Source organism: Coregonus clupeaformis, chromosome 13 (assembly GCF_020615455.1).
Source record: "Coregonus clupeaformis isolate EN_2021a chromosome 13, ASM2061545v1, whole genome shotgun sequence".
Classification (NCBI taxonomy): domain Eukaryota; kingdom Metazoa; phylum Chordata; class Actinopteri; order Salmoniformes; family Salmonidae; genus Coregonus; species Coregonus clupeaformis.
In genome coordinates, this window is record NC_059204.1 from 43,190,259 (window position 1) to 43,203,056 (window position 12,798).

General features: G+C 44.5%; 2 protein-coding genes across 4 annotated transcripts in view; one reads left to right on the forward strand and one right to left on the reverse strand.

Annotated features, from left to right (window-relative positions):
* The window catches only part of LOC121580231 (calpain-5-like), a 34,782-nt gene extending 31,231 nt beyond the window's left edge, over positions 1-3,551 (forward strand). The window contains exons 9-12 of the mRNA XM_041895281.2: positions 2,118-2,320; positions 2,448-2,569; positions 2,695-2,831; positions 2,989-3,551. Of these exons, the coding sequence (XP_041751215.1) occupies positions 2,118-2,320; positions 2,448-2,569; positions 2,695-2,831; positions 2,989-3,171 (645 nt within the window). The 3' untranslated portion in view covers positions 3,172-3,551. The remainder of the gene's footprint in view (positions 1-2,117; positions 2,321-2,447; positions 2,570-2,694; positions 2,832-2,988) is intronic.
* Positions 3,552-8,333: 4,782 nt separating this feature from the next.
* Positions 8,334-12,798, reverse strand: part of LOC121579525 (serine/threonine-protein kinase PAK 3-like) — a 52,261-nt gene continuing 47,796 nt past the window's right edge. For all 3 annotated transcript variants that reach the window (XM_041894183.2, XM_041894181.2, XM_041894182.2), the window contains 7 exons: positions 11,361-11,409; positions 11,078-11,190; positions 10,588-10,705; positions 10,365-10,464; positions 9,520-9,716; positions 9,270-9,407; positions 8,334-9,063 (listed from right to left, as the gene is read on the reverse strand). In XM_041894183.2, coding sequence (XP_041750117.1) covers positions 8,974-9,063; positions 9,270-9,407; positions 9,520-9,716; positions 10,365-10,464; positions 10,588-10,705; positions 11,078-11,190; positions 11,361-11,409 — 805 coding nt within the window. In that variant the 3' untranslated portion in view covers positions 8,334-8,973. The remainder of the gene's footprint in view (positions 9,064-9,269; positions 9,408-9,519; positions 9,717-10,364; positions 10,465-10,587; positions 10,706-11,077; positions 11,191-11,360; positions 11,410-12,798) is intronic.

The window sequence follows — 12,798 nt, forward strand, 5'->3', positions numbered from 1 at the left end:
TACTTTGTCATTATGGGGTATTGTGTGTAGATGGGTAAGAACAAATTAATTGAATCCATTTTTAAATCAGGCTGTAACACAACAAAATGTGGAATAAGTTAAGGGGTATGAATATGTTCTGAAGGCACTGTAGCTAGCTAGGCCTACCTAGCTAGTTGTTGTGTTATCCAGCTAGCAATAATAGTGCTTGTGTTGACACAAGTAGGAAGCCAGCTAGCTAACGTTTACATGCTGGGTGTGTCTCACGTAATACTGTTAGGGTACAGCTACCCTGAGAACAAGGTTCAGGGAAGATAAGACCATCGAGCCCAGCTAATGTTAGCTATCTATTTAGCTAGCGAGTAGCGATCATAGCATATTTGCCAGCTTTAGGTAGTTAGCTACAGATTGCATGGAAAGTCTATTTTGTACATGGCAACTACACTAAACAAAAATATAAATGCAACATGCAACAATTTTAAATATGTTACTGAGTTACAGTTCATATAAGGAAATCAGTCAATTTAAATAAATTCATTAGGCCCTAATCTATGGATTTCACATGACTGGGAATACATAAATGCGTCTGTTGGTCACTGATACAATACCTTGTAGGGGCGTGAATCAGAAAACCTGTCAGTATCTGGTGTGACCACCATTTGCTTCATGCAGCGCGACACATCTCCTTCGCAAATAGTTGATCAGGCTGTTGATTGTGGCCTGTGGAATGTTGTCCCACTCTTCAATGGCTGTGTGAAGTTGCTGGATATTGGCGGGAACTGGAACACGCTGACGTACACGTCAATCCAGAGCATCCCAAACATGCTCAATGGGTGACATGTCTGGTGAGTATGCAGGCTTTGGAAGAACTGGGACATTTTCAGCTTCCAGGAATTGTGTACAGATCCTTGCAACATGAGGCCATGCATTATCATGCTGAAACATGAGGTGATGGCGGCGGATGAATGGCACGACAGTGGGCCTCAGGATGTTGTACATTCAAATTGCCATCAATAAAATCTATTTGTGTTCGTTGTCCGTAGCTTATGCCTGCCCATACCATCACCCCACCGCCACCATGGGGCACTCTGTTCACAATTTTGCCATCTACAAACCGCTCGCCCACATGATGCCATGCAGTAGGCAAATGCTCACCTTCGATGGTCACTGGCACGCTGGGGCGCTCTGTTCACAATTTTGGCACCTGCACGGTACAGTTGAAACCATGAGTTATCCGTGAAGAACACACTTCTCCAGCGTGCCAGTGACCATCGAAGGTGAGCATCATGTGGGCGATGATGCTCGGTTGTGGAGCTAGCTATCAACATGAGTCTGAACTTTTGTACCGCTTTTCGAGCGTGTTGAGCAGATGGGCAGATCTTGACATGATGCCTGAATTCCTGGAATAAATAAATAATTGCACCAATGCATCCCATTCAAATGTGAGAATGTTCCTCAACAGTGCAACCCTTGCAAGGTTACAAAGTTTGTCTTATGACCATTTTGAGTGTATTTATAAACCATTATTCAACCAAGCTTAATACTATTTGGCAAGCACGAATGACTATCTCACAATTTTAACCATAACGGTTTATTAATGTGTTTAATTGATGGTTAAAGTAATTGATGGTTAAAGTAATTGACCCATTGTCAAATGCACTATTAAATGATTTAACAATTTAAAATATTGTTTTTATGTGAACTGTTTTTTGAACCCGTTTTTGCCATTGGGCCTGAGCATCAGACTCCATATCTTTATGGCAGAGCTGTGTCAATGAGGTGGTCGGTTTTCAATAGGCTAAGACTTATCATGTGGTTTGTGCAGGCTGAAATGTGGTGCGTTGGGATGCTATCGGAAACTTTAACATTTGTAACAAGCATGGTAACAAGCATTCGTTGTTACACCCCTGTAATTACAGACTGCAATTACCACCAGTTACATGTTGTTATTACAGTAACTACGAGTTATTAGAATTAATTACAATACTTGTTACAGTGTAATTACATATTTACTTACACTGTAATAAGGACCCCTTAAAATGAAGTGTTACCGATGATTTATATTTAAGATCTGTTCAAGCTGAAACAACAAACATTGGGGAACAGTCATGGTGAGAAATGATTTATTCTGATTTAAGGTGGAACTGAACAGAAAGTACCGCATGCATAAGATCATCACCCAGATGAACGTGCAAACGTCGAAGTACATCAACACCCGCACAGTGTTCATGAGGGTCATGCTCCTTAAGGGCCGCTACATCATCATCCCCTCCACCTTAAATCCTGAGATTCTGGGAGAGTTCATGCTGCGTGTTTACACTGATGTAGACTCAGGATGCAGGTACTGGAACTAGACCTGTGGCATACCTAAGAGCCCTATTTAGATGTAATAACACACTTTAGTATGATATCTATGCAGTATTTAGCATTACTTTAAAGGTATATGATGATCTCTCTTCGTCTCTCAGAGAGCTAACAGAACACAAGCCCAGGATGAGGTGTTGGAGTGCGTTCACTGGCTACCCCCATGCTGTGTCCCAGATCTACGTCCACGGAGCAGAGGGGCTGGAGAACCAGGACAGCACAGGGGGTTAGGGAACGCTCCACAACCTCTATTGAATACTATACATTACAGGGAAACATAAATCAGAAACAGACATTATAAGAGTATACTCAGCATGACCTAATGCTGGTTCATATTGTGTCATTGTGCAGGTGCAGATCCATATGTGATCGTGTCCTGTGAGGGCCACTCAGTCCGGTCAACAGTTAAGGCAGACACCCTGGACCCGGTGTTTGAGACCAGAGCCATCTTCTACAGAAAGAAGCCCAGGAAGCCAATCACTGTGGAGGTAAGATATAGAGGTGTCCAATACCATAAATACCAATGGGAAGGAAAGATAAACGGATTAATGAATTGGTACATTGGATGTCCTAAGTTAGTGTTAGTGTAGTTTTCATGCATTGATCTTACCTGGTCTACCCCTCCCTACTTGTCCTCTTCCCCAGGTGTGGAATAGTAATGCTGTGAAGGACCAGTTCCTGGGCCAAGTGGTTCTGACAGGCTCATTAAAGGACTCCACCAACCCCCAGAGGCTCCAGCTAAGGAAAAGGGGCAGAGCGATGGCCGACGAGATGCCTGGCTCCATCACCCTCCGCATCGTAACCTGCACCGAGCTCACAGAGATGTGACCTGGATCAGCTAACTACTACCTGGGACACATTGACAATGTAAACAACACTCTGTCGCCTCTTCCTTACAATAACAATGCCAGACGGAGACTTTGGACAGGAGCTTATCACTACAAGACTTAATATGGTTGTCAGAATGACTATCAACATGAGCTCATAATCTATTAAGGACTGGCATGGTCATGGACCAAGAAGAAACTTCAAGCCTTCTGGAGTTATTTTTTAAAACTGTTATTGCAGTATTTTGTGTTTTGAAAGATGAATGAATGTGAAAAAGTCAGCATGAAGCAAGACAAAATGCAATTATTATATACTAGACTATACACTATGAAACACAATAGCTCATTGAAGTGATACATACAGTGGGGAAAAAAAGTATTTAGTCAGCCACCAATTGTGCAAGTTCTCCCACTTAAAAAGATGAGAGAGGCCTGTAATTTTCATCATAGGTACACGTCAACTATGACAGACAAATTGAGAGAAAAAAATCCAGAAAATCAAATTGTAGGATTTTTAATGAATTTATTTGCAAATTATGGTGGAAAATAAGTATTTGGTCACCTACAAACAAGCAAGATTTCTGGCTCTCACAGACCTGTAACAACTTCTTTAAGAGGCTCCTCTGTCCTCCACTCGTTACCTGTATTAATGGCACCTGTTTGAACTTGTTATCAGTATAAAAGACACCTGTCCACAACCTCAAACAGTCACACTCCAAACTCCACTATGGCCAAGACCAAAGAGCTGTCAAAGGACACCAGAAACAAAATTGTAGACCTGCACCAGGCTGGGAAGACTGAATCTGCAATAGGTAAGCAGCTTGGTTTGAAGAAATCAACTGTGGGAGCAATTATTAGGAAATGGAAGACATACAAGACCACTGATAATCTCCCTCGATCTGGGGCTCCATGCAAGATCTCACCCCGTGGGGTCAAAATGATCACAAGAACGGTGAGCAAAAATCCCAGAACCACACGAGGGGACCTAGTGAATGACCTGCAGAGAGCTGGGACCAAAGTAACAAAGCCTACCATCAGTAACACACTACGCCGCCAGGGACTCAAATCCTGCAGTGCCAGACGTGGCCCCCTGCTTAAGCCAGTACATGTCCAGGCCCGTCTGAAGTTTGCTAGAGTGCATTTGGATGATCCAGAAGAGGATTGGGAGAATGTCATATGGTCAGATGAAACCAAAATATAACTTTTTGGTAAAAACTCAACTCGTCGTGTTTGGAGGACAAAGAATGCTGAGTTGCATCCAAAGAACACCATACCTACTGTGAAGCATGGGGGTGGAAACATCATGCTTTGAGGCTGTTTTTCTGCAAAGGGACCAGCACGACTGATCCGTGTAAAGGAAAAAATAAATGGGGCCATGTATCGTGAGATTTTGAGTGAAAACCTCCTTCCATCAGCAAGGGCATTGAAGATGAAACGTGGCTGGGTCTTTCAGCATGACAATGATCCCAAACACACCGCCCGGGCAACGAAAGGAGTGGCTTCGTAAGAAGCATTTCAAGGTCCTGGAGTGGCCTAGCCAGTCTCCAGATCTCAACCCCATAGAAAATCTTTGGAGGGAGTTGAAAGTCCGGGTTGCCCAGTGACAGCCCCAAAACATCACTGCTCTAGAGGAGATCTGCATGGAGGAATGGGCCAGAATACCAGCAACAGTGTGTGAAAACCTTGTGAAGACTTACAGAAAACGTTTGACCTGTGTCATTGCCAACAAAGGGTATATAACAAAGTATTGAGAAACTTTTGTTATTGACCAAATACTTATTTTCCACCATAATTTGCAAATAAATTCATTAAAAATCCTACAATGTGATTTTCTGGATATTTTTTTCTCATTTTGTCTGTCATAGTTGACGTGTACCTATGATGAAAATTACAGGCCTCTCTCATCTTTTTAAGTGGGAGAACTTGCACAATTGGTGGCTGACTAAATACTTTTTTTCCCCCACTGTATATTGTATCTGTATACAAAATTATGCAACTTATACATTTCAATAACATGTTTGTTATCATAGACAAATATCTGTGCCTCTTTTGATATTGCTGAGAAACAGACTAAAGGCTTCAGTTTTTGCTACACAATATTGTAAATTCTTGAATAACCTACAGTGTAAGTTTGGACCATGGTCATCAATTTGTATCCTTCCACTGAACAACTTGAAATGTCTAAAGGGTATACTGTGTGTGTCTAAACTACCGTACTCCCTTGCTCGAAATTACTTGCCAGGTAATCCCTACTAAAAGCAAAGAAAAGGAAATCCATTGAAACCAAAAAGTTAATTTACAATGTCGTTTTTTAATTTTTTTTTATTTCAGTCCAGTTCCCAAACTGCAGTATTTTGTTGTTTTACACTCAAGACACAGCCATGCACAATTCATAATTAAAAAAAGTATATTGCTTCAACCACAATTAAAAATAGCTTATCCGAAACCTTAATTTTCCCCCTTCGCTTTTTCTCATCAGTCTGTTTCCAAAGATGGGGCCTGCTGAGGTTTACCAGATGGATCAGCAGTTTACAAACCCAGATAATAATAATAGGAATAATAATAGGAATAATTTTAAAAGAAATGCTTTTTTGTCTTTGTTCCATCTCTTGATACACATTTATAGAGGAATTTTCACACCACGTGTACAGGTTTACACATTCAGAAGAGAGGAATGTACAGGAGCGACCGCAGAAGAGGAGCGGGCCGGCGGGGCAGGGTGGGGCAGGCCGGTGGGCCGGCGGGGCAGGGTGGGGCAGGCCGGTGGGCCGGTGGGGCAGGGTGGGGCAGGCCGGTGGGCCGGTGGGGCAGGGTGGGGCAGGCCGGTGGGCCGGCGGGGCAGGGTGGGGCAGGCCGGTGGGCCGCTAGCTGTCCCAGAGTTCATCTTTGTGCTCATAGTTCAGGTACGTAGGTGAGACCAAAGGTCACAGGGCAGATAGTCTCTGTGAGATCCCTGATACTCTCAGCCACAGGCACACTCAGCAGTCGTGCTCCGGACAGCCAGACAGCCTTCATGGGCGTGCTGGAGACAGACAGGGGACTGCTTCCAATGGCTCTGTGTCCAGGTGGGGTACTGTCTGACACAGCCCAAGCAGTATTGTTCCATCCAGGAGTGTAGAGACAATGTTTATTTTCTTGTTCAATGTCCAGGGTGCAACCATTTACAAATACATAGGCCTTCTATAGAGCAACCTGAATATTTTCATTGCATTTTTTTCCATCCTATTTACATACATACACACATATCCTAACAATGTTAGCCTACTTGGAAAATGAATTAACATGTGTTGTTTTCCCATGCATGAAATGTCCTCCTTGCAATGGACAGTGTGAGGCTCACCTGCATTTCTACAGTACGTATAGCCTACAGTGGAGGTATGAGTGAGCAGCTACCCTGCACCTCACCGTCTGAGTTAAGGTGGACAACAGGAGTGGCATCTAGTGCAGACTGAGGTAGCTCTCTCCCTTACAAACACACACACATGCTCACACACACACGTGTACACAGCCACTCATGCATACACTCCCATTCACACACACACACACACACACACACACACACACACACACACACACACACACACACACACACACACACACACACACACACACACACACACACACACACACACACACACACACACTCTACCAGGGATATAGTTTGAGCTCAGGGCATACAGCCCATGAAATAAGTAGTCAGTTACTCCCTATGAGAGCCCTGTGATCAGGGACTGATATCTCTACATAGTGTACACTACAGTTTAGACACAACACAAGGACAAGTGTCTATCCTGTCTCCTACTCTCTCTGTCCCAGGTCTGGACTTCAGTACAGTCCTAAGGGATGCTGTGGCTACTATGGACCAGGCAGAGGTAAGCTATTGAATTAAGAATCAAGAAACAGTCTATATTTATATACAGAAAGAGCTTTTCAGAGTACTTGTCCAGTAGCCTCTGCTATGGGGTGATAGGAATGGCAGAGTGAAGGGGAATGTGATCCTCTTGTTTTCAATGGTCCGTAAAACAGGTTACAATCATAGAATGGCACTCAGTCATTAATCCAAAAAACCTTTTCATGGGCAAATGATTAACTAACACCCACCAACCTGCTGCCACACAACCAAAACTCACAGAAACACTCACATAGAAACAGATACAACCAAACCCACACAGTACATAGGAAAGTTTAGCCACAACAAGACACTGGCGCAATAAGTCTTAACTCACGCTGAGGAAGCTAAAGAATGGCATCCCATTAAAATAACTATATATACACCTCATGGATGGACAAACAGACAGACAGAGAGAGAGAGAGAGAGAGAGAGAGAGAGAGAGAGAGAGAGAGAGAGAGAGAGAGAGAGAGAGAGAGAGAGAGAGAGAGAGAGAGAGAGAGAGACAGAGAGACAGAGAGATAGACTGAGAGACAAACAGACAGACAAACAGACAGATAAACAGAGAGACAGACAGACAGATGAACATGTGCGCTAACTCAGGGATTGTGCTCATTTGAACAAATGGCTTCTGCTTCAGATACATCTAGGTAAATTCACAGATCAGAGGTTAAGCTTGCAAAGGTAAGGCTCATTGATGTGAACAAATGGTAACATTGGCAAACTGACCACAAAAATTATTTTCAAGCAAAGTTTTGTTGGCAGACTAGCCCCACATAGACACTAATACAGTCTAACGTCCTGCAATAGTTTGTGACACCTTCAGAATCTTTCTAACGGACCACGCGTCTCAGACATTCTGATTGGAAATTGACTCTGGACAAACAATTACAAATTAATTAATTTACTAAATCGATTTTAACTAACTACAGGTATTAAGCCCATAACGGGGGTTCGTACTTGAATTTGATGAATGGGAAAATGTTTTCAAAGCTTTGATTTTGAAAACCTGAACACACTGTTGCCCATCAGAGAGGCAGTAGTGATTGAATCAGCCTCGACTGCAGCCTTGGCTCAGCCATTCTCTATGTCAGATCTCTGAACGTCAAGTTTAGGGTGTCCAAGAAATTACAGCTATGTCCTGGAGTACAACAGCCAACTGGCTTTGATGGATGGTTGCCACTTCTCTCCCTCCTTTTCTCTCTCCCTCCTTTTCTCTCTCTCTCTCTCTCTCTCTCTCTCTCTCTCTCTCTCTCTCTCTCTCTCTCACACACACACACACACACACACACACACACACACACACACACACACACACACACACACACACACACACACACACCTGCAGAGGATGAGCAGGTTGCAAGTTGGTTACACAGAGCCAAAGTCATGCAGGCATATGTTGGTTCCAGAGTCCCGGAGTCTGTCTCTCATGTAAAATGTTCACTGCAGGAGAGGCCTTATGAAAAGGCCTAGAGGAAAGGGAACCAAGGTGATCGCTGGACAGAAAGGGGAGGAATCACAAGCTCTCAGTGCTGTTACTTTCGACTTCTCTTCCTGGATCTCTCCCTCTTGAAAAGGAGCACGTTTTTTATTTGTATTTTCTCTTTTTTTCTTTTTTTGTTTAGGAGCATATACTCCCCTCACAGGACACACACGCTTACACACACACGCTTACACACACACGCTTACACACACACGCTTACACAGTTCTGATGGACCGCTCCACATGTACAGAATGCTGGCGGACTAAAAGAGGAGGCAGGAAGGTGATTCAGTATCAGCGTCTGACCGCTGAGAGGCCCTGTAGGCCAGCTGTCCATCCTCTGTATGAGGCAGCAGGGGGTTGGTTACTCTCTGTCACACAACCCCATGGAGCAGGGTCCAGCTCTGTGTGTGGACACACGGTGCCCCCTAGCGGCTGCTGTTCTTTATGGCTTCCTTGGCTGCGACAATCAGGGGACTCAGGCTGGACAGGGGCTTGGCTAACTTCAGGAACGAATGCTGCAAAGAACACAAGACAAGAACAGTAATGAGGGGAATGCTCTGCGTGTACAGACTGTGATTTAAGGTTAGAACTGTATGTTAGTAATGTAGGGGTAGACTGGTCAGGGTGGTCGAGTTTGGGTTATGTTAGAGTGGTCAGATTAAGGTCTGGGTTATGTTAGTGGTCAGTGTGGTCAGGTTGGGGTTAACATGGTGGTCAGTACCTGGAGGAGCTCCTTGGCTGAGCCTCTGCGGTCGACGTCCATCTCCAGGCAACGGTTGAGGAAGTCTCTGAACACGGAGGTCAAACGCTCAGGGTTCTGGAGCTCTGGAGTCCCGTTGGTGGCGATAAGGTACAAGGCCTGAGGGGGTGGGAGAGAGGGGTGGAGGGGGCCAATCAGTTACTAGCACTTACTGATCAAATAGCTCCAGTATATCCCTGGATGTGTGTGAACTGTAGATAGTGTGTCTTACCCTGAGAGGGTTCTCATTCAGGTAGGGAGGTTCTCCCTCCACCATTTCTATGGCCATGATACCCAGGGACCAGATGTCCACCTTGGGCCCGTAGGCCTTGCGGGTCACCACCTCGGGTGCCATCCAGTAGGGCGTGCCCACCATGGTGCTGCGCTTGTTCTGCTCTGGGGTGATCTGGGCACAGAACCCGAAGTCGGCTGCAGGGAGAGAGGAACATGTCAGACACGGCTTCTTCAACCCCACCACTCCCCACAGGCTCACTACCCACAGGACCACTACCCACAGGACACCTACCCACAGGACCACTCCCCACAGGACCACTCCCCACAGGACCACTACCCACAGGACCACTACCCACAGGACCACTACCCACAGGTCCACTACCCACAGGACCACTCCCCACAGGACCACTACCCACAGGACCACTACCCACATGACCACTCCCCACAGGACCACTCCCCACAGGACCACTACCCACAGGACCACTACCCACAGGACCACTCCCCACAGGACCACTCCCCACAGGACACCTACCCACAGGACCACTACCCACAGGACCACTCCCCACAGGACCACTCCCCACAGGACACCTACCCACAGGACCACTCCCCACAGGACCACTCCCCACAGGACACCTACCCACAGGACACCTACCCACAGGACCACTCCCCACAGGACCACTCCCCACAGGACCACTACCCACAGGACCACTACCCACAGGACCACTACCCACAGGACCACTACCCACATGACCACTCCCCACAGGACTCTCTACCCCAACATCCAATTGACTATCATTCCACCCTGGTCCCTCCTGCCTGTCCCTTACTGGTGAGATGACTTACTGAGCTTGACCGAGCCATCCATGCCCAGTAGGATGTTGTCACTTTTGATGTCTCTGTGGATCACCTGGTTGGAGTGCAGGAAGTCCAGAGCCTGCAGACACTGTAGAGAGTGGGGACACAGACACACATCTGGATCAGAGGAAATGCCTAGGCTAGTGTTCAGAAGAGGCTCAGCTCAAGTCACTAGGGGGTATTTGTTGATAGTAGAGGGCTGGTCTCTTACCTCTCTGCAGACTGCAGCGATCTGGCCCTCATCCATGCAGGTCTCAGTCACCACATCAGTTAGTGAGCCTCCAGCCAGGTACTCCATCACCACCCACAGCTCATCCCCTACTAGGTAACTACAGACAGAGGAGGACAGAGAGATTAAAGGTAGACTCAGCGATATTAAGTAGATGCAGAAAGAAAACAGCATAGTTGGTCAATTTCTGCAAGAACTAAGAGCATTGAAGCTCGAGGCTTAACTTCTCCACTGTTTTGGTGCCCCTGGCTAACAGCGTGAAGCGAACCCTTGCACATGCGCAGATACTGTGTGTGACCGTGTAAGAGTGAAGTCTTGCATCTCGCTCATCTCAATATCTATGGTGCTGCTCGTGGCAATGTCATTTCGCTGAGTCTACCTTTAAGTATAGTCATTGCATGAAATTGTCATATTTACAGTAGCTGCTATACTTGTGGTTCTCCCCATCAGTAACCATGGCGATGAAGGTTACCTGTCCAAGTAATTGACTATGTTGGGGTTTTTGTTTTCCCTCATCACCAGGATCTCATTGATGATGAGCTCCTTCTTGGGCTGCTGCTGGAGGTTCATCTGCTTGATGGCCACCTAACAGAGGCACAACCACAAATAAGACATTAGATGGTGTCTTCAGTGCTCTTCTGACAGATTACACAGTTACTGTGATTAGCCAGAAGAGATGGCTAATCAGGGTGACAGATAGACACGTAAGATGTGGATGTTTTTCTGAAGGGACTGTGGTAGTAACATTAGTTTACCTCCTGGCCAGTAGCAATGTCAATGGCTGTGTATACAGTGCCAGATGCCCTGAGGAAACAAGAGAACAACACATTAATGCCACATAGACACAAGTCAATATGTAAGGAGTTATAACAGACCATGGTGCACACAAGCTATCCTTCCAAAACATGTCCCTCCACTGTATCTATCTCTATAATATTAGAGTTATGCAACTCTCCAGAGCCTGGAGGACACTTCCTTATTTTTTTATTAACACAATAATCTCAAAGAAAACAATAACACAATGTCTTTGAATGCAAGCAGTTCAATTGATTTTTTCCATAGATGATCAGGTACAATTTAATTTGACCACCAGAGGGCAGCATTGATGATTGGCCATTGAAAAGGCAACACTAATGCTTCTGGGTCAGTAATAACTAATAGGAGTCTTAAACCTGTCAATAAAGTGACCTTTCCTCTGTGATTTCTATAAATGTCTTGCATAGGTTATGTCCCTACAGTATATAATGTGCACATTGTACCACTTGCATATGTTGATAATGTCAAGAGCTCATTCTGCTATGAGTGGTGTGTCTGAGTTGCATGTGAAGTTTGAGTGGAGCAAGGTTATTATAGTTTTTCGTATTTATATATTTTTTTATTTCAATAATTTTTTTGGATTTTGATTTTGAATTCAGTTTAATTTCAGTAAGTTTTCAAGACCTGATTTGCAAGCTTATATTTAGTTTTAGTTGTATACAAATATTTAGTTATTATATTGTTTAGTTTCAGTTTTAGATTTAGTTTTAGTGTTCGGGACAGAAAGCATGTGTGGGAGGCTAGGAACCATTTGGGTTGTATAATTTTTTTTGATGTCACTTCTTGCAACTGGGGGTCAGTAATACATAAGGTGATGGGTCAGGTCATAGGTTAGGTTAGCCCTTCTCATGACTCAGTCCTTCCACGTCCTGTTTGAATAGCTGAGATCATTTGGTCAAGTGTGAAATGCTCTATCTAGAAACAATTGATCCTTGATTGCGATACAGTTTTGGAAACATTGAACACTAAACTTGAACACTAAAGTTATCATCCAAAATCAACTTTACAAATAAAAAGTATACACTTACTGTTAGCTGTTTTACCACAGATATCCACTGAGGTTTTTTGTGTAACACAGCTTCGAGCAGACGTTTTGTTTTTGTTCCCTCCCGAGTTTCCATTAGGTCAGGAAGTGCAACGCAAAACACCTCCGTGGGAATCTGTGCTAAAATGGCGCACAGTAAGTGTATCTTTTGTATTTATAAAATTATATTGGGGTGATATGAAAGTATACTGAACAAAAATATATATGCAACATGTAAAGTGTTGGCCCCATGTTTCATGAGCTGAAATAAAATATCCCAGACATTTTCCATATGCACAAAAAGCTTATTTCTCTCAAATGTTGTGCACAAATTTGTTTACATCCCTGTTAGT